The sequence below is a fragment of the Aspergillus lentulus genome, assembly GCF_001445615.1.
Source record: "Aspergillus lentulus DNA, contig: Alt16, strain: IFM 54703, whole genome shotgun sequence".
In the NCBI taxonomy this organism is placed as follows: Eukaryota; Fungi; Ascomycota; class Eurotiomycetes; order Eurotiales; family Aspergillaceae; genus Aspergillus; species Aspergillus lentulus.
Window position 1 is genome coordinate 2,237,159 of NW_028322113.1, and position 23,904 is coordinate 2,261,062.

At 49.4% G+C, this 23,904-nt stretch overlaps 5 protein-coding genes across 5 annotated transcripts; 3 read left to right on the forward strand and 2 right to left on the reverse strand.

Annotated features, from left to right (window-relative positions):
• Positions 1-415: 415 nt before the first annotated feature.
• On the reverse strand, positions 416-3,986 carry ALT_8208 (pumilio homology domain family member 6; the record flags this gene model as incomplete). Its single annotated transcript, XM_033561604.2, has 6 exons — positions 416-2,124; positions 2,189-2,605; positions 3,136-3,460; positions 3,522-3,659; positions 3,721-3,749; positions 3,821-3,986. The coding sequence occupies 6 exons, from the start codon at positions 3,984-3,986 to the stop codon at positions 416-418; spliced, it is 2,784 nt and encodes a 927-aa protein (XP_033417495.2).
• Positions 3,987-7,283: 3,297 nt separating this feature from the next.
• Positions 7,284-8,257, forward strand: ALT_8209 (uncharacterized protein; the record flags this gene model as incomplete). The annotated part of the gene is made up of 4 exons (XM_033561605.2): positions 7,284-7,328; positions 7,386-7,403; positions 7,455-8,049; positions 8,115-8,257. 4 exons carry the CDS (start codon positions 7,284-7,286, stop codon positions 8,255-8,257), a joined length of 801 nt encoding a protein of 266 aa, XP_033417496.2.
• A 757-nt stretch (positions 8,258-9,014) lies between these two features.
• ALT_8210 (recombinase RAD51) lies at positions 9,015-10,272 on the forward strand (the record flags this gene model as incomplete). The annotated part of the gene is made up of 4 exons (XM_033561606.2): positions 9,015-9,101; positions 9,190-9,269; positions 9,340-9,407; positions 9,461-10,272. 4 exons carry the CDS (start codon positions 9,015-9,017, stop codon positions 10,270-10,272), a joined length of 1,047 nt encoding a protein of 348 aa, XP_033417497.1.
• A 476-nt stretch (positions 10,273-10,748) lies between these two features.
• ALT_8211 (nucleoporin Nup120/160) lies at positions 10,749-14,839 on the forward strand (the record flags this gene model as incomplete). The annotated part of the gene is made up of 3 exons (XM_033561607.2): positions 10,749-11,391; positions 11,487-13,628; positions 13,683-14,839. The coding sequence occupies 3 exons, from the start codon at positions 10,749-10,751 to the stop codon at positions 14,837-14,839; spliced, it is 3,942 nt and encodes a 1,313-aa protein (XP_033417498.2).
• A 606-nt stretch (positions 14,840-15,445) lies between these two features.
• Positions 15,446-20,666, reverse strand: abcB (uncharacterized protein; the record flags this gene model as incomplete). Its single annotated transcript, XM_089600382.1, has 15 exons — positions 15,446-15,677; positions 15,740-16,114; positions 16,172-16,252; positions 16,302-16,920; positions 16,976-17,091; positions 17,140-17,211; positions 17,262-17,410; positions 17,489-17,778; positions 17,843-18,005; positions 18,060-18,838; positions 18,893-19,126; positions 19,182-19,461; positions 19,526-19,752; positions 19,807-20,344; positions 20,442-20,666. The coding sequence occupies 15 exons, from the start codon at positions 20,664-20,666 to the stop codon at positions 15,446-15,448; spliced, it is 4,380 nt and encodes a 1,459-aa protein (XP_089455275.1).
• Between the last annotated feature and the right edge of the window lie 3,238 nt (positions 20,667-23,904).

Consider the following 23,904-nt stretch of genomic DNA (forward strand, 5'->3'; position numbering starts at 1 on the left):
AAATTAACTCGTTAGCACTTAGATATCTTGAGTCAGAGTCTTGAGTTCTTGGAGCATTAAGCATTAAGCCTCTACGTATACTTTGCAATGAAGTAATCGACTGTCTGATTGATTGCCATGTGATAATCCAAGCTTAATTGCATCGAGTTTTAGACGTGTCAACTGTCAACTTCTCCGGACGCCACTCGGCTGGCAACATCTATCTAGAGACAGAGGCACGACTCCGTTGTAAGAGTAAGACTCTGTAGTTGAATATCATGCTTTTGATTGGCCCTAGAAGTAATGATAGACCCTGTACAAAAACCCTTGATATATGGCGATATAAACAGATCCAAACAGATTGGCCAGACCCATGTACGATTCAACCAGAATTACAATATGCTTTTTAACATCCGCCTGCCAAATAAAGAGCATCTCATCGAATCTTCTCCAGTAGCAGTTTGGCTCCGCTGCTGGTCGGTCCAGCCTTCTTCTTCTCATCCTTGCCGCTCTCCGCAGCCGCCTGCTCCAGCGCCTTCTTACCCTTCTTCAGCGTCTTCAACAGCTCGTCCTTCTTAGCAAACTCGTCCGACTCCGTTAGCGCAACCACAACGAACGTATTGGGTCCCGTGGCCCAGGTCATGATCTCGTCCTTGATCTGCTCGTACAGTAGGGCATGGAAGTTCAGAGGCGGCTGCACCTTCTCCACTACCTTCTCCGCGGTATTGAACCGACCTCCCTGGACCAGGGACTTGAGCAGTCGTCCGAAGAAAGGCGAGTCCTTCATGTCTGATTTGACCTTGGCGGCGGCGGCAACGGCCGATAGGGCGGGGGTCTTGTCACCGTCAGCGTCGAACAGCACCTCGGCGATGAATTGGCATCCGAAGCTGGTCTCCAGGAGAGACTCTGCGCGAGCGGCTATGAAATTAAGGAGGGTAGGGGATGCCGCCTTGACCAGCTCCTGGCGACGAACAGCAGGCTCCTTCTTCGAGGTCTCCTTTCGGATCTCCCGAATCTCCTTCAACACTTCCTGGTCGGCCTCTGGTACAAGCCACTTGACGCGGTCTCCGGCAAAGGGAAAGAGAATCGGTATCCGCGCCGTCAGGTCGTTAACCTGATACAGAAGCTCATCATTGCGCGCCTCCTCTTCCATGCTTTGGTTGAGCAGCTCGGGGAAAATCAACTTCGACGTCAATTTGGTGTCATCAATGACTTCGTAGGCGGCCAGGAGAACCATGTGGCCGTGGAGGTCCGCGGCCATCATCTTGATGGTATCGCGGTAAGCGCGAGTGAGCAGCTTCCGATCCTTGGCGTTGGAGTAGGCCAAGCTCAGACACATTACTCGCGAGCCAGACTTGGTGAAAGCCAGGTTCTTCAGAAGGTCTCCCTCTTCATCCCCCTTGAGCAGCTCAATGAACTCGTTGGCCTCTGAACTGCCGGGTTTTGTGTTGAGGAAGTACTGAAGCATGGCATCGTGCAGCATCGTAAACCCGGTCGTCCGCTTCTGCACCAGCTGGTTGATCATCTCGTGCAGGAAGTGCATAATGGGTGATCTCTTCTCGGGGTTCTTCTCCAGAATCTCTGACAGCTCGCCAGATGCCTGTTCATCCTTAAATATCGAAAACTCAGGACCATACCACTCCCGAAGAAGCGTCGCCTTTTGTTGCTTGGTCGCAACCGTCCGGTAGACATCATCCAAAATCCACGAGCCTTCAGGGTGGCGAATGAGCCGCTTAACGTGTCCATAAAACTCCGGTATGATCAGGTCGCGCACTTCGGTATCACCATGAACAAGCAGTTTGCCGACTAGGAACTTAGCGTAGCGGCTCTGCGCCAGCTCGTTGTAGTGACCCTTGAGTTCCTGTGCGATCTGCTTCCGCTGATCGAGGTTGGCGTACTTCAGAGCCGTCTGAATGACCCGGACGGAATCGTGCTTGAAAACGAAATCCCTGACTCTCCCATTGATGATCTCAAAAAGCTCGGCAATGAGTTTCTTCCGTTCCTCAAGCGGGACGTGAGACTTGCGACGCAGACGTTCCCACAGCTGCTTTGACCGAGCTATGATGTCGGCGTTAGGCTTCGCGGCTTTGCGCTCTTGTAGAAGGGTCTTCTGCTTTGCATGTGCTTCGCGAGAGGAATTACTATCTACAAACGAAAGTATTGTCAGCCAGGCAATTCGGGTCGAAAGAAATCCAGAGGGTCACCATACTCTTCGGGGGCTCTGCTTTCGTTGAGGCAGCGGGCGCCTTGACCTTCTGCTTCTTCTCCTGCTGAACGTCTTCCTCCTCATCATCGTCACTCGCACTACCCATCTGGACATCCTCATCCTCATCCTCATCGGCCTCAGAGTCCGGAATATCATCGATATCGAAGTCGTCCTCGTCATCGTCAAACTCCTCCTCTTCCTCCTCTACCTTCCTCTTAGACTTCTTGTCCTTCTTTCCAGACTTGACATCCTTCTTCGAACTCTTCTGCGTGACAGACTTCTTCACTGGCGCGGATTTGGCCTTTTTGGTTGTCACGGGCGCTGTCTTGGTCTTGGTTCGCTTCCCATTGCGCTCATCGCCCGCATCGACGGGACGTTTTACGCCGACCATATTGTCGACTTTGTAGACGGTGTTGGCGACTATATATCAAATGAATTGAAGGTGTTGGAAGGATTGCTTTGCTATGCCCCGTACCGCTGGCTAGATAAATTTTCTTGACGCTGTTTCTGCCGGAGAAAAGTCGGTTCACTTTTTTTTGAGTCTAGAGGGCGGTCGGTTGGTGTTTGCATTGTTTGTTTCCCCGCCGATAAGGATCGGCCTTGATAGAAACCTTTGATACAACATTTGATACGAGGACATAGAGAGTATATGGATGCTGTTGTATATGTCATGTACAATTAAATTCCGAGGCATTGACATGAGGTTATGCCAGAAATCTCTTGAATAATACAAAAGGCTATACCGCATACAGCACATGTGAAATAGCTAAACAGAGAACAAAATGCGCCCGGTTCCAAATCCTGGCTTTCACAAAGCAGTCGAACACCAAGGAATCCATTCCCCCCGACGCCTAAAATCAACTCAATTCCCAATTAATTATCCATAAATGAGTTGCATGACACACCTCAGGCGGTCTCGGCTCCTGCACCCACAGGTGGCCTGATCGTACCTAACTCGGATTCCAGAGTGGTGGATCCCTTTTTCCTGCCTGGGATGTGAAATCCGAGGTGTTGCGATGCAGGTTTTGTGTTTCCGGATGTCTGCGACTCGCCAGAAAAGTCGCTAAATCGAGCGAAGATGCCTTTCTTTTTGGGTTTGGCCTCATCGTCGTCAAGTCCCACGTCCTCGAACTTCTCTTCTTCCATAGCCTCGGGCTTCGAGAACCCGTTCGTGTGCGAGGTGGACTGCGATGTCATACGGGAGAATCGTGAGTCTAGTGAAGTTCGAGAGGGCATCGTGTCGGTGTAGCTCACTGGGGAGCGAGCGGAAATATCCTAGAACACCCGGAGTCAGCAGACATACGCTCCGGGTAAATGAAGAGACCTGCCAACTCACAAATGACCGCCGGTACGAATCGAATGATTCGCGGGATATGGAAAAGGGTTCATTATCGTCAACGAGATTTCGATGATTTGACGATCGGTTCGAGCCGGGATATTTCTTCCAAAAGCTCTGCTTCTCTGGAGGTGAAGGCTGCGATTGACAATCCTTAGCTGTGGGATCCTGGACTTCACGACAACTGGGATGCAAATACCGGCAGATAAGCACCGTTATCGTCGACAACTGTAGATTAAAGGATCAGAAACCTCGACTTTCATAGGGCGCTAGGGATTGTTGCGAGTATCAAAGCATACCGCTCAATTTATATTCTGGGGGTTCTTTTTCGTAGCTTTTTCTGATACTCAACGGATTGGAGGGATGGCTCTCTGTCGACACCCGGTTGTCTTCGTGGATGTTCTCAATCTCCCCACCATTGGGGGCCGCCGACCTCCTGCTCAGGAAGTTACGAAACGGAGCCATGCTGTAAGAAAATTTCTAATTCAAAATCGCAGAAAGTAGCCAAGTGTAGGGCTCTTAAGACGAGTCAGTCCCGGATATATTAGGAGTGTAAATGTGCAACTGCAAGGGAATCTGATTGATTAACGGACAGGAACCGTGCAACACCCCCCAATCTCACATGATCGGCGGCAATGCGGTCCCGTTGGTACAATTTATGGATGTCTTTCTTGGATGACGATCTTAGCGGCAACACATTAACCAGAAGTAAGGCTCGAGTCATTGCGTTCCCTCAACTAGTTGTAGTTAAATCGGCCGGTAATTTGCTGCTAGCCCAGCCGTATACGTCAAGGCATCGGCAACCCCAGAAAACCTTTTTTTCTTGTTTCTCAGTGAAGACAAGGGAGGGGATTCTTTATCCCTCCCAGTGATGTATTATTTTAGACACCCCACGTCTTCACAGTTTGCGCTTGCAATTGGAGTGGATGGTTCCCACTCTGAAAGGCTAAATGGCGCATTTTTCACAGGAACCAGCATTGATTGTAGGGACTTTAGTGGAGGGAACGAAAGTGGAGCCAGGGAAAGAGTACGGGACATGGATACACTGAACTGTAAGGATCCGCGGAAGTAGACAGTACCTAGTTTATGCCCGCCTCGTGCCTTCATCAAGAAAGTCCCCAAATCAAATAACCATCCAAGATTATAGGTGGCAATTGCGTCAACACATAGGTAGGTACTCAGGTACCTCGGTTGCGTACTGTCTCGCGCAGCTCCAGGACACCTAATGGAGGGAAATTACACCCGTATGGTTTATGCATAAATGTCCCACGAGTAAGTACGTAGTACGTAAGGTAGCAACTAGTAGTAGCTTTGATGCTTTTTGTACTGCACGTGTGATACTATCATGATGTTATTATCGGCTTTTCATCGATTTCAGTTCGCGCGAGACGCCTGCCATCGTTTCTGATCTTTTATTACTCCAGGTTCTTGTTATAGAATTCTCCATGCACTCTACTCGCCAACAGGTAAATTTCTCCACCCTGTCGCCCGCAACTTTACTGTCATTGGCTCCGAGAAATAGTGGTAACCCGGATTCCAGTCACCGTAAGTAGCCCTCTTCTCCAGGATGCAATGTCCTCTTATTTGGGATCTCGGCTGGAGTGTGACCCTATCTCAGGCTGGTCGAGTCGAGCATCCAGAATATTCAAGTAAGGGTAAGAGTATATAGATACTCCCGTAAGCACGATTGCAGACCCGCAAGCATGCAGCTTTCTCATGCGTCTGATTGTGTATTCATATATACATATCTCCCTGCGGGCGCATAGAACTATTGGTATTCGGTAGTAGAACAGCCGGCTATGGCGGAGTATGAATATACGTTGTATGGACAATGTGTATCTAGAAGGCCTGCGGAAAAGGAAGCCTATGGACAAGCTTCCCCGGACACTAGAGTAACTGCCACGAACAGCCGGCGTTCATGTGGTGGTTTAGGATATTGGCAGTCACTATGGAGTGATCCACGGTGAGTTGGGTAACTGCCCAATCTGGACATGAGCACATTATGAGTAGGGGGAGACCCTCGGCGCAGGCACTTAATACCAACTCTCTATATAGAGTCAGAGTGCTTGGGGTTGGACTTGTGAGGGATCTGGCATTTCGGCTTTTTGAATTGAGATACCTATGTTGTGAGTCAAACATCACTCCTTTGGTGGTTTCAGTCTGGTGGCCCGTCTCTATTATGGTACTGATCTGGGAATCTGTGTAGTGACTCTGCAAAATAATGTCCACCATGGCATTCATTCCTCAATTTATCTGCGTCGCCTCTGCTATCCTGCTGCTGGATGTTGTTCACGCGGTCGATCCTAAATCCAAGATACAACGCCTCACGGGCCCTGGTGAAGACGGGCATCGGCCTCCCGAGATGGTGGACAGACCTAAGTGTGAGACCAGCGCGGATTGTGACTATGGGCATATTTGCGACGGCCACCTGCTGAGATGCACGATGGGTTGCAAACGTTCATTCGACTGCTTCCTAGGTCATACATGTGTGCACGGCAAATGTCTCACGCATCAGGGTACCGAGTGCGCTGGTTACCACAGCTATTGCCTCGAGGGTAGTGATTGCTGCTCGGGTAACTGTCGTGCAGAATTCTGGACACTTTGGAAGTGGTGTGGGCATGGATGACGAGCTCAGTACAATGCAGCCAATATATATTGTGCTGCGTCAGGGCCTCTTCAATAGGGACCATTGTCGTTGGTAATCTGGGATGCGAAGCGAAAGGGCACGGTACAAGGAACACAGTGTTATTTAATTACATGAGAGGCCGGAACAAACGCACAGATCGAGAAGAGATTGATAGTTTAATCCGGGTGAATCGATTGATTATCATCGAAGACGGGATTGTTGTGGCCAAGAGGATGATTCAGCGTAAGGGATATATTTTTCTGTTGAGATTTATTTTTCTAATCTGTCACGGATAACCTAGTGGAAGGCCCGCCGCTAAGTCAGTAACCTTGCTGCGGCATTTGCCAGCGGGAAAGGTGCCCGGTACGAATCCTGGGGTCGTCGTTGTACTCGTGCGAGTAATCCACGATGCTACAAGGCGCTAAGCAATGGAAGTGATACTTGAGGGAAGCAATTCTGCAGAGACACTTCCACCCTGGGATGGCGTCGCCGGAGGACACCTACCCGTTACAGGGAAATTGGCTGTTTGGCTGGACAACCGCAATCTCTTCTTTTTGTTTTCTTTTTTTCTTTTTTCCTTTTATCCCATCATCATTCTCCAACCACATTCTATTTATTTTTTTAATACATTCTCAATCACGTACTTCAAGCGACCGAACAAGATTAATTACTTAATATCTTGATAGTCATAATATAAAGAATGATTGCTGATAGGGTGTTGTAGCCGGTATGAGCGTTGAAAGATCCGCAGTTATGATATGCTATGGCGCTGCCTTTATCTTACGATGTTACCTCTTGCGTCCACAAATCTGTGGATTTAATCATATGTAGGCTGGACATTATGTTTTACGTCAAAAGCCACTGCAGCAAACAGAGAACGCTCCCTGGCAAACGGCGCTCCTTCCATCTCTCGTAGCTACCAATACAGGGCTATGTCTCTCCTGCCCTACACCATCCCAGCAGGCTGAGACACCTCTCCCAAGTCCCTTGCCGTATCCATGCGACCTCATATCCCTATAATCTGCGCCGTCAAATATCGAATTGAGTACCGGTCATCGTTGCCTCACTGCAGCCGTCCTGCCTGTACGCTCGACACCTAGAGGTCTCTCTGGCGAGAAGCCAGCAAAGCATACACGATGCGGTTCTGGGTCGATTGGGCTCTCTGGCAGAAACTGAGCATGGTAAGTCCGATGAGATCAATGATATAAAGTGACTGAACCTGATGGCAAATGGGACAGGTTCTTGCAGTTCTCCTGGTAGGATCGACTTTCCCCATGCTCACAAAAACGGCACTGACCATCTCATAGGCGATCGTCCTCGTCTACGCTTTCTGCGTCCTTGCGTATAACCGACGAATGACCAGAAAACATGCCGCCGCTGAAGCGTATCAGAGAATAGAGCGGGGCACCGAGCTATGTCCGGTGTCGACTGGAGGCAGCGACATACCATTTGGCGCACGAGCACTTGAGAAGGGTGTCCAGGTAGATGGTATATGGATCTCTACCAGCAACACATCAAGTCCAGCGCAGCTCGCAACCCCAAACGCAAGCAGGCCGACGACGCCAGTCGTAAAGCAAACACAAAAATCCTCGGCTGCTGACACGGCAAGCGATGTACAATCCCGCTGGCACAAGGAACAGTCTGCTCTGAAGGCAGCGGGTGGTGACTCTCGACGATTTGTGGCGCCGTTCAAAAAAGAGATTGCGGATAGCAGCAAGTCCAACAGCGGTGATTCCGAGAGACTTCCTGAAAATCAGCTCATCCATTCAGTCATTGTTACACCTCAGGAGTCCCAAATCTCGGTCGGATCAGACAGACGATCATCGCGAGGATTCTTCGGCCCACATAGCTCATGGCTGACAAAGTCCCCTGAGAAGACCAAGCGGAAGTCCGTCGCTGATGGTGAGTGCGTTGAAGAAAATGATATGGCTGCTGTGCCTCTCAAGATGCTAACATATCATGTCTAGCTTTAGGGCACCGTCGAGGACAATCGTCGGAAGATTTCAGGCGCAGGATCAGCAGGTTGATCGAGGAAAATATCCAAACTCGTCCGAAAGAGGAATTCCAGCTGAAGCCTCTACCGCGAGATGGCCTGCATCGACACAAGTAGGGATTGCTTCCGGCTACTCACAACCATGATATTCCTTTTTCTGCGTCACGAGAACAATTACGCACATTCCGAAGCAGTTGCGTGATGTAGCTTCTCGATTATCCGGAGATATATTCAAAGCGACCCGTCCTCGGTTCTTTCAGATGAACCTAACTCGCATTTGTATATGATACCTCCGCTCACTCATACATACCAGGCTGAGACGATTGTATCTTATATAGTACAAGCTTGAATATTCCTTGAGTCAGGATTATGCTCTTCGCTCCTCTAATGATCTCATATCCCGAGTGACATTTCAGTGAGATGGTAGCAATAAGATCTAGGCATCGCCCGTAGCACCCCACTAAGGGTGTCGTTTAATAGTGTATCGAAATTTGGCATTTGCAACCTCTATTATCGCTGTTGTTGGATTTGATCGTTGGGGTTACCCCAGCTCAGGCAGCCATCTAGGCTGACACGGCACGTGACCTCGTGACGGTCAGGACGCGTCCGCGATCTTTCCGGTTGTTTAGTTGAGCGACGACCGGGCAATTTGCCACATTAATGAGCTGAAACTACTGCTGTTGAGTCATATTGTCGAATAATCTGTGGCAGCGCCTCTGAATCTCTAGTCTTCAAGCTGTCTACTCCGTGAATTAACGCAGAAAGCTACGGATTGACTGAAAAACGCGTCCTCGCGTCAAGACCACTTCTTTGTCGGGTCCTTCGAAGTCCTAAGAGCGCCTACACAGCTTGATTTACTTTCTCAGTCGACATAATGACGGCTGATATGGAGACCCAAAATGAGTATGATGACAGTGGATTGCCAGGGCCAGGCGCACCCACTCCGCTCTCAGCTCTGGAGGTGAGTAATCGAGGAGTGGGAGGAATACTACGACACCATGTGTCTTTACGTCAATATACTAGGAGAATTGCTGATGCAGTCGGTATAGGGAGTTGCAGGTTTGACCAGTAGAGATATCAAGCTCTTTGTTGATGCGGGCTACCACACAGTCGAGTCAATCGCATATACGTAGGTCTTCCTATGCGTACTTCAGCCCGGCGTGATTCACAGAAAACTACTCACACTTTCAATCATCCAGGCCGAAGCGATTGCTGGAACAGATTAAGGGAATTTCAGAGCAGAAAGCGACCAAAATCTTAGTCGAGGGTGGGCCAACCCAGTCCCCTGAACATCGCATCTGTCTGACTGTTACTTTATAGCCGCCAAACTCGTACCAATGGGCTTCACAACCGCCACAGAGATGCACGCCCGACGAAGTGAGCTTATATCGATCACGACAGGGTCCAAGCAGCTAGATACACTATTGGGAGGAGGCATCGAAACGGGGTCGATCACCGAGATATTCGGGGAATTCCGGACAGGAAAGAGTCAAATTTGCCATACGCTTGCCGTCACCTGTCAACTGCCGTTTGATATGGGTGGGGGTGAGGGCAAGTGTCTCTATATTGACACCGAGGGGACTTTCCGTCCGGTGCGTCTATTAGCGGTGGCCCAGCGTTATGGACTGGTAGGAGAAGAGGTTCTGGACAACGTCGCCTATGCTCGAGCCTACAATTCAGATCATCAGCTCCAACTACTCAACCAGGCATCTCAAATGATGTGTGAGACGCGTTTCTCACTTCTTGTTGTGGACTCCGCCACTTCATTGTACCGGACGGATTTCAACGGTCGTGGTGAGCTCTCGTCTCGACAGACACATCTCGCCAAGTTCATGCGGACCCTGCAGCGACTGGCGGATGAATTTGGAATTGCCGTCGTCATTACAAACCAAGTAGTCGCTCAGGTTGACGGTGGTCCAAGTGCGATGTTCAATCCCGACCCGAAGAAGCCCATTGGTGGGAACATCATTGCGCATGCCAGTACGACCAGATTGAGCTTGAAGAAGGGTAGGGGTGAGACCAGAGTTTGCAAGATCTATGACAGTCCATGTCTACCAGAGAGTGACTGTCTCTTCGCCATCAACGAGGATGGAATAGGAGATCCAAGCCCCAAGGATCTGGAGAATGATTAGTTGCATTTATCGGGACCTTTCCACGACTTCCAAGATGCCATGACGATTCTTTGCATTTCCTAGAGTACATATATTTTTATTCTTGTTTTCTAGCGTGCAATGTATATCAGAGAGTCTTAATTGATTGATGCATGTTCCGATGTTTGACACTGATGCCGCTGAAAGATTGCCCGCGTAAGAAATAGGTAGATTTCCTTTGTGATTTAGCTTGAAGGAAAAGATTCATCCACAGTTAACTATTTTGAGTCAAAATGTTCGTTCTGATCGTTTATTGTCGTTGGTGATCAGCATTAACACCGCGTTGCTGGAACCCGCGCCAAGACCCTTTTTTTTGAGTAGCAAAAGAGCTTCAGCTTCCGCCTTCCAACTCCGCCAAACCGCAACACATCTTATTTTCACCTACCTCGACAATTGGCCATGGAGGCTTGAGATCACCATTTACATATCCGTGGAAGGTGGTCTAGTGTCAATCCGCCATGGCGAAAATTTACAAAGACACAAGAGTCGACCTTCGGCCGTACTCGCCGAGCACCGTCGCCAACATCCAGATTCCAAACCAAGAGAGCTCGCGGAACCGCGCCCGATTTTCGATAGCCTCATCCTTCGCGAGCCCTGAAGAACCAGCAGCGAAGGACGAGGAGGAGTTTTCTCGCCGATACCTAGCTACACAGGGGTCAATCTACTTCCGGAAACACAAAGTGTATCCTCGAACCTTTCTCTGGCGGGTGGTTAACGACAACAAGGTCCTGGAGATTCAGTGCGTGGATTTGACAAAGGGAGGAATTGAGCATCATGAATACGATATCACATTACGCTTCGACTTCCAGGAAGAGATCCTTCCATCCGGGGTTGATATCGCTGACTTGGAGGATCATGACATGTTGAGTGTGTTTGTGATCACGGCTTCCAAGCAGCTACACACGTTGACTCTGCGCCCGGAGTACTTTCGACGACTAGCCGCAATTGATGAGAATGTGTCTGAGTGGTGCAAATCCTGCACCCCGGCACCTCTGGCTTTTTCTCATCCCCATCGGTTACATGCAAGCAGTCCGCTCGAGTTGTTTATTTCCCTTGATAGCGGCGCGCTGCTGCGCCTGACTAGGAGGGCTGGTGATGATGGTACTTTCCCTCCAGATGCCTTCTCCCCGATTTCCCTCCAGATGCCTTCTCCCCGATGCGGGTAGCGTTATACTAACATCTTTGTGCTTTCCAAGGTTCGCATTGGGCTCCTTTGACATTTGATGAGAGAACCTGGGGGGCGTCGATACGCGGTCTCGTCCGATGGCATGCGCAACCCACTATCAAGTACCAGGGACGTAACCTCGATGTAAACGCGGCCAATGCGATCGCTACTACATCCGATCAAACTTATGCATTCGCAGTTTGTTTGAACCACACTCTGAAGATATGGAACCTCGCTACGAACAGACTAGCCGCCACGAAGGATCTCTTGGACCGACCAGTACAACAGCAGGAATCAGCAGCATACTCGTTAAACCCCGCCGAATCATCGTTCATTCGTGTGTTTAATGTGGAGAGAGCGCTGGATGGCGGTTATCGTTACTACATAGTCACCTATTCGCCCTTCGAGGATGGGCGCTTCAAATTCTGGGCTGTCAAAGGAGGCCTGACGTCGCAGCTGGTCGTCGAGGACCTCTTTCCTGACGCTGCACTGACGCCATTGGATCCGGACTCTACAGGGAGCATGTTTTGGAGTATCGCTGATTTCCAGATCAAGCCCATGGAGGAAGGGAAGCGTATGGAGCTGTGGGTGCTGTGGAGAAATAACAGCGTGTACCAGCTGTATACACTGCATTTCAGCTTCGAGACTCTGGTGACGGATTGGGCGACGAATTGGGTGTCTACGGCCATGGACACGCGGACACACGCATCATTACCAGCTGTTACATCAGAGGATGCTCTGGACCCGACAGAGAAGTGGTTGAGCTTTCTCCTAAAGCCGAACCGATACTCGCCGGAGGTACTTGAGACTGCTTTGTCTGTTTATCAGGAAGCACTTCGGCCCCTGTCCTTTCCTACTGCACTGAAGAAAAGCGCCCCTCTTCAAGAACGACTCTGTTCGACGGTCGCCGCCACAGTTTCCCTTCGTAAGTATGCGGAGGACGATATGGATTTTACAAGATACCGGGCAGACACAGACTCCAAATGGCGCCAATTCTGGCAGATCGCGGAGGACATCAACAAGCGAAGATTCGCAGCGATTCGCCTCGCGTATGATGCCTACAACGAAGTTCCGTGGATGCTTTTTTCAGATAGCTGTGCAGTCATTCGCGAATGTAGCCCTACCGAGTTGCTCCTGCATAATTCAGACTCCGAGCTTCGAACAGAAGGGCCCAAGATAGCCGATCGGTGGAGCCACAGGAACCTGGGCTCAGAGATCGGCGATTTGTTCGAACAAGCATCCTTCTTGTTGAGGGTTGCTTCCGGTTTCAGGAAACGGTTCCCCCCTGAACTCGAAGCAGCGTGCCACTGTGCCCTTGAGGCAGAAGTCTATGCGGAGCCTTCATCGTCCATCCCAGACCGGATGGATGCGTTCCGTGAGCGGTGCGACTTTACCGAGCAGATTTCCAATAAAACTTACGACGGCCTGCTTGCTGCAATGAATGAGCGTCTGAATATTTACAACTTGTCGAATGATGTCTTCTACACCATCATTGACACGATCCCTCTCGGTTTCCCTGGCAAAGATTCCGAACTCCTTCCCACTCGTTTCGGGGTGAAAGTAACCGTCAACGGCGCCCAGGAGACCATCGAGAACACACGGCAGCTTCTCATCGACCTTTTACTGCTCGTGGTCTTTGTGGACGGAGAGGTCCAGCAGGAGGATGGGTCGACTTTCGATGCCGGTGATCTCTTTGCTACGCTCATCTCTCTCTTAAGGGAATACGAGATGATGTCCTGGCTCAGTTCGAATGTCCGAAAGTGTGTCGACAAGTCTCCGAGCGTCATTAGCGACACGTCGAACTCAACGTTCTCCCTGAAAGACTCCACACCCAAGGGCAATGGGGAGCGAGTGGTGACTATATTGGAGGATCTGTTCGCCACTGATATTAAACCTCGCCAAGCCATTGGCTTACCCCAGAGCTACACGCTGACTCTCGGTATTCGAGATGTTCTTTCCTGGGTTACTCGCCAAGGGGAGGTGGCCTACCCGAATGCGTTGGTTTACATTCAGTGCGATCTCATTGCGAAGAACAACATTGACCTTGCCTGGGATTTCCTACGCTTCCAAGCAACCACATCATGGGCAACCTATGTGAAGGGTCGTTTATATGTGGCGATGTCCGAATTCGACACTGCGGCTCTGTACTTCCGTAAGGCTGCATACCTCCTCTGTAAGTTATACTTCACCATGCACGCCGATTCCAACCGTCTCTAACGTATTACAGCATGTGGTAAACCTCTGGGAAACTTGCATGAGATGTCATCAACGCTACTGGACATCGTCTCGGTAGACTGCTTCCACAATGGTCTCCCCAAATACTTCCAACATATCCTTTCCATATTTGAACAGGCACGTTCCTTTTCACACGTGGCAGACTTTGCCAGCCTTGCACTGCAAGCGCTCGCAAGTGAGAATAGGAATGAAAAGGACCCGGAGCGGATTAACATGCGCACCGACCTGCTCTCGCGTCTGTTCTATGCATCCTTGAAGACCTGCCAGTTTGACCAAGCCTATTCAGCAATGTCTCGATACGAAGATCATGCGCTGCAGCGGTCCGCCCTCTCCTCTCTCATCACCGCCATATTGAATGCATCTGGGCCTGGCCTGTCTGGACTTCAGCAGATTCTACACTTTCCCACATCTCTCCTCCCAAATATCGCTACTCACGTGGATGACACACTTGTCTCCCTTGCCCGGAAACAAACGTCCTTCAATTCTCTATTGGAAACTGGAACCAAGTGGGCCGACACCACGCCAGATTATCAGCGGATCTTGCAAGCGTACCGTGTTGCGCGTAATGATTATCGTGGAGCCGCCGAAATCGCGTATCGAAATGTCCAACGTCTAAGACATGCTAGAGATAGCCCGTCGAATCATCTGGTTCTGGCCAAGGGCAGAGACACTGATGACGCGCGGCAGACGGTTGAGGAGGACGATCCGGAGAGCAAGGAAATCCGCAACGAGCTCCTTTCTCTGATCAACCTACTTGGCTGCGTTGACAAGAGCGAAGCCTACATCCTCGTCGAGAAGGAAGACTCAACATCTGTGGTCCGGCGCCGCAGCGTTCAAGCGGACGATGACGGCAATGTCTTCATGGACGATGCAGATGCCAGTTCTCTTACACCCACTGGATCTAGACGCAGTATCAGCTCCAGCACAAGCGCTATAAAGCCTCATACTCGCAAGGATAGCAAGTCCTCAGCCTCCGGTCCGGGTGTCAACAACCACCGCCACCGACGAGTCATAGTGACTCTCGACCACCTCCGTCGCGAGTACCAGTCCGAGCTGGACCGTGTCAGCAGAATCGAAAGAGGAGATTGGGAATTTGGGCTTCTTGACGCGCCGGAAGCAGATAATGATGATACAATGCTCCTTGCCTAGATGCGCGACTTGGACAATGTTTGTTCCTCGGAGTTAGGACTCGGGCTTCGCACTTCGAGCTTGAGATCCAACTTTCTGTATCACGGATAAAAGACAAGGGGCTTCATGACTTGTTATTTACTGGATCTGACCTGGATTGATCGCAATTGCAACATGTGGTGCAAATAGGACGGATAATGTTTTTCTCTACCTCTTCTCATCTACCTCCTCGTTTTCTGTTACTGAATGTTAGTACTGTACTGGGTAGTCATAGTTATAGTCATCTCATGGTCGGGAGTGGGAATAAATACTTGCAGCTTGCATTTTTATCTTGATGACTTGCGTCTTTGGTTGTGAACAGCTACGTACTTGCCGTGATTGTAGAAAACATCAGCGAGGGATTAGTGTTGGCCTGTCTACTTGATTTGATTGACGAGACTGATGTGCTGAGACCATTTGTCTCTGCTTGCATTTCCTACTGTTTCCCGAAAGCCATTGACGTTCGGACTAATTATTATTATATTCACTAATGCATGTATGCCATACTATTCCCAACCGTACTCCTTACTTAGCATCGAAAACCCTAGAATCCCGCATCGTGCTCTCTGGCACAGCCAACGCAGTAATCTACTGCTGCTCCTCCGCCATTGAGCTCGCATATAGTCTGCTGAAGTAGGAGCTCTCCGTGGAGAGAAGGGTACATGGATCACCGGATTCCACGACGCGGCCTGCGTCAAGGACAACGACCTTGTCGTAATCGAGGATTGTCTCGAGTTTGTGGGCAACGGCGAGGATGGTGTGCGTGCTGAATTTCTCTCTGATGACTCTTTGCATGATTTCGTCTGTCTTTGCGTCGACGCTGTAGTGATATGATCAGTATGCTATCTTGAGTAAGGCGGAAGAGATGAGGTCGTGACGTACTTGCTTGTAGCTTCGTCTAGGACGAGGACCTTCCCCGGCCGGAGGATTGCTCGCGCGAGACAGAAGAGCTGCTGTTGGCCTTGCGAGAGGAAGACCTCGCTGATGTCGGTGTCTAGTCCGCCTTTCTCCTGGATCTTGGTGTAGAGCCCTACAACCTTTAAGGCCTCGATTATGGCTTTCTCGGAGTGGGAGCCTTCGGGGTCCATGTTGCGTCTGATGGTGCCTTTGATCAGGAGCGGGCTTTGAGATACGCCGTTGATGCGTGAGCGGATTTCTTGACGGGGGATCTTGGTGATGTCGACGCCGTCGATATGGATACTTCCGGAGCTGAGCTCGACCATTCGGAAGAGACTCATGATCAGTGAGGTTTTGCCGCTGGAGTGCCGTAGTTAGATATTGGCTCGGTCTGACTAGGGATTAGACTGGACTTACCTGCCTGTCCTACCGCATATCCCGACTTTTTCTCCTGATTTTATTGTCAAAGACACATCACGCAGGACTGGCTCCGAAGGTCTTCATATAGTGTTAGTGAGTATCTATAGCTTGAAGGCAATCCGCATACCTGTATTCTGCAGACACGGATTTGAATTCGATGTCCCCTCCCCAAGGCCAGTTGGGAGGCACGTCGTCCTTCTCAGTCGGCATGTCCTCTGAGCTGACGGTCTCGGTAAAAGAGCGGATACGCACGATGGAGCCAATATGCGTCTCAAGATTTGTCCAGAATGTCACGAGCAGCTTGATGCTCTGGCTGAACAATATCACGTTCAACAACGCGACGCCAACGTCACCTGCGCTAATTGTCCCTCGTAATGTCACCACGAGGACAATCAGTATGACGGCGATTGCCGCTACGACCATGTCCAGCGTCAGGGTCAGCCAACGCTGAATAGCGTACAAGAGATAGAATGGTCTCTGCGAATAGTCAAGCAGCTGAAGATTCTTGTCCTCCAGGGCTCGCTGCCAGCCGAAAGCTCTCAAAGTCACCAGGCCGTTGAGGCAGTCGCTGAAGTGAGAGTATAAAGGTGCCTTGGCTTCAAGGTCCAAGAACCGCAGCTGTCGCGAAGTCCGCAGGTATACCTTTTGGATTGAATATACGGTGAGAATCACCAACGGAAACGAAATAGCTGCATATCTAGAAGCAATGCCCATCAAGATCATCTGCGCAAGACAAAGAACCAAAGCTAGAGAATGTATGGTGAGTAGCCTGCCAACCTTACAACAGCGTGGCGCACTTACTGGCAAACGTGTTGATGGCTGCCACTGGGAGCTCCATATCAATGAGCTGTAAGTCCTGGCTAAACCGATTGAGTATAGAGCCACTATCCGTAGCCGCAAAGAACGACATGGGCGCGCTATCAAGGATTAGCAACCTCTATGGAACATGAAGAATCATGACGCACCTCAGAACCGTTGCTAGCAATCTTCTATGAAAGCTTTCTCCAGATTTGGGTACCATGTTGATCACCATCTCCCTACAACGCATGTTAGTTTCTCGCTCGTGTGTGGGGAGTTAGATTCTCACCAGCAACCGATGATCAGAGAAAGCATGCCGACAGCGCCGAGCATTGCGTAGATTCCGAGATAATACCCGGTACGGCCATTGGGGTCTTCCTCGTTTGAGATCGCCCACCATTTGACCCAGATGCCTGTCATATCGGTTAGCATGAGACGCTAAAACAAAGTTAGAGACACCGTACTTGGAAAAGATATGCAAAACACAAATCCTGAGATAGCCACTAGGAAGATCACCGTTGGCAGCCAGCCAATTGATCGAATGTAGTACAAGTAGATCGACAAGTCGCCGCTCTGCCTTCGTGGGTCTTCTTTGATTGCCTCTGTCTTGCTGGGTTCCAAAGTCTTCGGCCGAGCAAGGTCGGTTACAGAAGGCTTGTCGATTTTGGACTTCCATTCAGGCGAGCCCAGTCCGAAGCTTGAGACATATCCGCCAGCAGTATCGAGTGCCTTGAAGCTTCCTTGCTCTGACACATGGCCCAATTTGTCCAGCACCACAATCTGATCGGCGTAAGGTAGTCTTTTGGCTGTAGTCATTCGTATCTGATCAGTATGGACACGAAAATTGATAGATAAACTAGGTGGACACACCTGACGATGATGCAACGATGACCGTCGAGTTAATTTTGCGTAGTAAGCCATGAATGCCAACGAGGCTGTGGAAGACGTAGTCCTCTGTTGAGGCATCCAAGCCGCTGAACGCATCATCGAGGATGACAATATCTTTTCTCGCATATACAGCTCTTGCAAGGGCCTACGATCATTTGACATATTAGCGAGACTTCGTATAAGAGGGCGCTGAACCTACAATTCGTTGGCTTTGCCCTCCACTCAGAGCAATTCCCTTGCTCCCAATCACTGTTTCGTCTCCTCGTGGTAATTGTTCAAAGTCTTGGACAAGAGCGCAAGCGCGTACAACACTTGCATACCACTCTTTGTCAAAACTTGACATGGCAACGACACTCTCCCGAATGGTTGCATTCATATGCCACGGCGTCTGGTCGCAGAATGCAACGCTGTTGGATGATAGTCTTATGTCCCCATTCACGCATGGAACCTCACCGAGAATAGCCTTCAGCAACGTTGACTTGCCGCAGCCGGAGGGCCCAATGATCATAGTGAAGCTTCCCCTCGCAATCGTGATTGTTAGGCCCTTTAGTACAGGCTCTTTCTCAACATCCCAGGCAAACGTTGCATTCCTTACTGTCAGTGCATCGTGATACATAGATTTCGCACGATGGATCGACCGATCCGAAGCGGTTTCAGATAGCGTGGCGTCCGAATCATCCACGAGAACCAAAGCTTTCGGCTCAAAGCTCTCATAAGAGGTATGTAAAGGCTTAAGCCGGCAATCAACATGATCGTCCTTCTCAAGGAATTCCTGAATACGGGTGAAAGAACCAATAGAGCCAACGAACGTCATTAGAGCCATAACAAGAGAAAGTAGTGGATCTGCTAGTAGTGCAAAGAGTGACAAGGATGTATAAGCTGTGGTCATATCAAACGCAGAATCGTTTCCTCTGCTATGCATTATGCCGTAGAAAGCTCCGAGTGCGAATATAGGAGCGAAGATGCGAGTGGTCCAACCTAATGGGACTGTTAGAGATCAGGAAATCACGCTATACAACGACATCAACATACCGAGAGCCATATTCCATACTAAAAGTCTTCGAAATCTTTTCGAAATGTCTAGTTCTTCCAGCCGCAGACCGTGCAAGCTTTTCATAATCGCAGACTTGAGACCCAACATCTTGATTCCCTTCATTGAGCCAAGCATTGACGCGGTGGATGAAATGCGCCGTTCAATGGCTTCAAGCCATACTGCTTGCCTAGCCATCACAAAAGACAGTGCGATAAGGCATCCGATAAGGGCCACTGCTCACTGTCAGTCGGGTTCATCGAAAATCCTGGAGAGTAATGCAAATCTTACCAAGAGCAACTCCTACAGGAACCACACAAGCGACACCCAATTCCCTCTCAAGCAGGTAAATTGCCAGGGCTATTTCAGCGGCATTACCCCAGATGTCATGGATTGTTTGCCAGCCCTGAACGATCCTTTCAATATCCGCACTCATCAGGGTGAGGGATGCAGCGGGATCCGCATCTTTGACACCTAACCTGCTTGCTTTGTTGTAGATCATCGAGACAACACCTCCTCTGACCATGGTAATCGTGCGATATGTCATGTGCTGGTACTGGCCCATCGTAACCTAGTGTAGGAGGTTCAACGTTAGAACGTCACATATTGCGAATTGGAAAGACCCGTGTACTCACCCCCATCCCAGTGTAAACGAGTATGTAGGCTCCTATCAACCCATATCCGATGCTGTTCGTGTGATTGTTCACCGGTTCCGTGGAGAAGGCTAGGGATCGGTGTAGCAGCAATGGCTGACAGAAATTCAGGGCAGCCAGGCATGCTCTTGGAGGCACAGCTGAGAGAAGAGGCCATTTGAATGCTTTTAAGGAGATGAACAGCAATGTATTTGGTTTCTTCCTGGGGACTAACTCTTGTCAGTTCGGTGCGTATGAGCAGTGAGTCAGGCTTCGGATGGTACCTTTGTCCCAGAGAGTCTCCAAGGTGCTGTACAGTCGTCTGGAACTCAGTTGCTTATCGAGGACGAAAAGATCTTCGACGGCGAGGATCTTGGAGAATCCCGATCGAAACAACGGATTCAGCCATAAGAAGAACAAGCGATTGAAAATCCCTGCTGTAGCTTCGGGAGGATACCCCGAGTACCCCTTTCTGAGAATGTGCCTCTTCTCCACAGTCTCAAGAATGAGAAGAAGAACCTTGATTCCGACTGTGACCGAGGTCAGGATGGCAATTGTTTCGTCTGTTTGACCAACACTTCGCAGCCATAGTGTTCTTGTCTTTGCTATGTCAAAGAGCAAAGTGACAAAAAGGTAGACGTTCAGAAGGAAGGATGGCGTAGTTGACCGTAGATGTTCAATACAAGACAGAAGACATAGCACAAAAAGGCCAACAGTTGTGATGGCGTTTGCTGCAATTGAAGCCTGGGTTCTGGTCGCAGCTGGAAGCGCCCAATAGACTGTGAGCACCAGTTGAACGATGCCTAAGGCAATCCACGCAGTCTACAGCATCAACAACCAAAAGGGAAATGGTAAGCAACCGTCTGGAAATTCACAAAGGAACTGCACTCTAGGTACAAGAGGAGGTTGGAGAACGTACACTCTTAGCCCACAAGAACCACGAGGCTACAACTTTTGCTTCTCTCCGGAACAAATGATAGAGTCGAAACGCTGCGATGATCAGGACGATCCCCAACGGCAGGATCCCCAGGATGAGCTCCTCAAAAAGCAAAGAGAAGTCGAAACCGCCTCGACAGGACAGTGCAGGAACGTGCAGAGTGTTGTCCACCTGCTGGCATGACAGAGGTGGTGATGATCCTGTCATGACTACAATCTAGGTGAAAGTCCCATCTACATTCGAGGTCTTGAGTAGGAACGCGTGGACTGATGGCACGGAGATAGCCTTATACCTATGCTGGATGATCGACTAATCCGAATGACCCAAAGTATCCCTCGACCCAAATCCAGAGCTTACGATCAAAGTTCAGCAATGATGTTCCCTTGTGCCAGCAAATGTCTCATGGTGATCCTGCTGAGATGTACTTCAGCAACTCCAGGGCTATCATAGCCGAGCCTCGTATGACTTACGCCGAAACAAAAAAAGATCTGATGAATTGTTGCTTCGTGAGGCGTTCTTCTACTTGCTTAGGACAGCTGAAGTCAAAGTCTTGCCACCGGCCTACCTTACAATCAATGGCTTGCTTCCAACTACGTTAACTTCGTACGGAGTACATTGGAGAAGAATAACCAAGATATCCACCGACGATCGATGGAGTCAGCGTGGCAGGCTAAGAGTCAGTGTGGAACCTCAGTCCTTATGCAAGAGGCGTGGTGAAATTGGCTCCGAGAATGTCGAGGCCTCGAGCTAATGTATATAATTTCTTTTTTTCCTTGATTGACTTGCGGCACTTGCCGTTGTATCGCCTTTTTCGTCATTTTCTTTTTTCTCATCGATTTTTATTTTCCGGTTCCCTGATCAATGGTGCAGATTGCAGGATAGACTAGCAGGGCTCTGCTTACATATTGCCTCTTTAGGAACAAGAGACGAGGCGGAATGAGTGGATGTGAAGACCCGTAATATTGACAGTACCAAGGTACGGAGGTAGTTCTTGGGCTTGAAATTTGCAAGGCTTGGCTTAGTATTATTGCTTCCACTCGCATCAACAGAGCGCTATGAGAGGGTGGGCAAAATTTCCGACTGGACACGAGGGTACGTGCCGTGTAACATCGTTACATTGACCCTGGCAAAGAGCGCATAAGGTCAGGCTTATTTGCTTTTTGTACTTCCAGGGTACCTAGTTTGCTTTACATAACTCTCTTACCTATGCGGTTAATTTGGCTAAAAACAGAGCCTTCCCCACTGTCACTTCGGCGCTTTGCATGAAATCGATGGCAAATCAATTGCTGCCAGTTTAGATCCAAATGGAAAGGAGTATTCTACAATGCTCAGTTTGGGGTCTACTGTGACTTATTCTACCATCCGATTATTGAAGGCCTTAATTGAGAGCCATAGACAAGTAGTACAACAGTGAACACTGCACTGTAACCGCTGGACTCTATGTAGAGATAGCTACAATGATTACAAATACCTCAAAATAAGTCGAATCGGTGTCCAAGGGAGCTGCTTCCAATCAGTATCCCCCGTTGACGTTTCCTTTCCGTCTTTCTGCACCAGAAGTCTAGCTCAGACAAGAGGAGATCATGCACGGAGTTCCAGCGGGTATGTCTTACATCACCTTCACAAACTCTGCCTGAAGACCCATATTTACTCTGTGAGATCTTGTCGTCTCCACTCAGCCGCGCAGATGTGGTCTAGAGCCCATTGACTAGAGCTCTAGTCTTTAGAGGCTAGGAGTCGAGCCATTGACGTGTCAGGCAGAATTTGTCAATCATCAGGTGAGGTCTGTCTAAGAACGCATTGTCCCAGGTCCGTACCACTGCCCGATTGAGTTTGACGACGAGCAGACCTAAAAGTACGGAGTCTCCGTCGACCTCAAGATAATCCCTGTTAGGTGGCGAGTCGGCGGCACGCCGCCATGGTGAGATGTCTCAGTGGCCTCATCCTCACCCGCATGGTTAAAGTCCCAGATACAAGTTCACTTAGTAGACACTGTACTCTGTAGACTCAGAAGCTACCAGGCATGAAAGACATCGTGACAGACGGTCGATCGGAGGAGGCGTTGGGGGCGGCAAATGGAACGTGCTGGCATCTCTTGTCTCTCTTGATTTCTGCAGCCGCTGATGCGCTTGGGCCAGCCAGGCTTGAAATGTGGCTGCCGCTTAGGGATTGTTGAAGCCGGGGTTCAAACGCGCCATTATCGACAGCCAGTCTGTCTAGAAGCCAGCACAGAGTGATGGATTGTAGAATAGGGATGAGGGACCACACAGATGATTCTAAGTGACAGGGTTTCTGCCTAGGACCAGGTCGAAGACAGGCATTCCGTTGGCCTGTACAAAGTACCTCATGAAGCCACTGTGTTGGTACCACGGAGTGGGCAGGGAGACACCGACGCAAGCCGAGATTTGGGGCGCTGCCGTATCGGCAGGTTGCTCGTTCACCACCTAATACTAGTTCTCATTAGTAAAAATTCGTGCTTTATTGGCACCTAACACCTTTAGGCTTTGTCTCCTTAAGATACGGAGTAGTTCCGGCAGCACTGAGCAGCGATCCCGTCCAGAAAGTCAAAATTCATGGAAGTGGCCGGGAGTCTGCTTCTGGGTCAGGTACGCATCGCGGAAGCTAAGATAGTCTGGTCACTCTGGTGCATTACCTTGTTTTTCAATCTCCGTGGAGATCTGTTGTTGAGTTTTGAGATCCCAGATCGTAGTGGTTCGAAGTCGGTTAGTTACAATTAATAGTTTTTCTATTAATAATAAAAGATATTGTATACTACAGTCACACTTACCCCGTACCTGTCAGCTACTTGACATGTCATATCTATCTACTCCTTTCAGTGACTGTCAAAGTGTCAAGGAAAATTTGAAGAACAGCTTGGAGTGGGACCCACCGCTGATCATAACATCATGGTAGTATCATAGCTTGTAGTACTAATAATATTAATTAGAAAAAGACGCTAGAGTTGTTTTGTTAGCGTCCTGCTAAATCTAAGACATAGCAAACAGATCCATGGAAGCTAAGGTAACTTAGGTAAGACTCCTTTAATACCCTAAGTACCCTAACCTGGTATAAGGGTATAATTTGCTTACAGTTCCATCAATTAATGTCTACTAACTAAGTCACTTAACATTTTATTCTGATTCTACCCAGAGTACATGGGAGTCTATGATGACCATTAACCCTGCAGATAGAATAACAATTTCAGTTACCAGAACAGGTTGATATTCTCTTCACAGTGCATGGGAAATTGCAGAATTATGTGCTTCGGTTCTTTCCCAAACAGCCGGGTATTTAGGAGCGATCCTCAGCCAGTAGATCTTCAAAAGCGAGTTAGAATACGATAAATCACGGACTGGCGGTGCGAGCAAAAACTTAGCTAGGGGATCTTGGTTTTAGCAGAAATCGGGCGCTTATTCCACTCCATATCATGGCCTTTCCTCCGGCT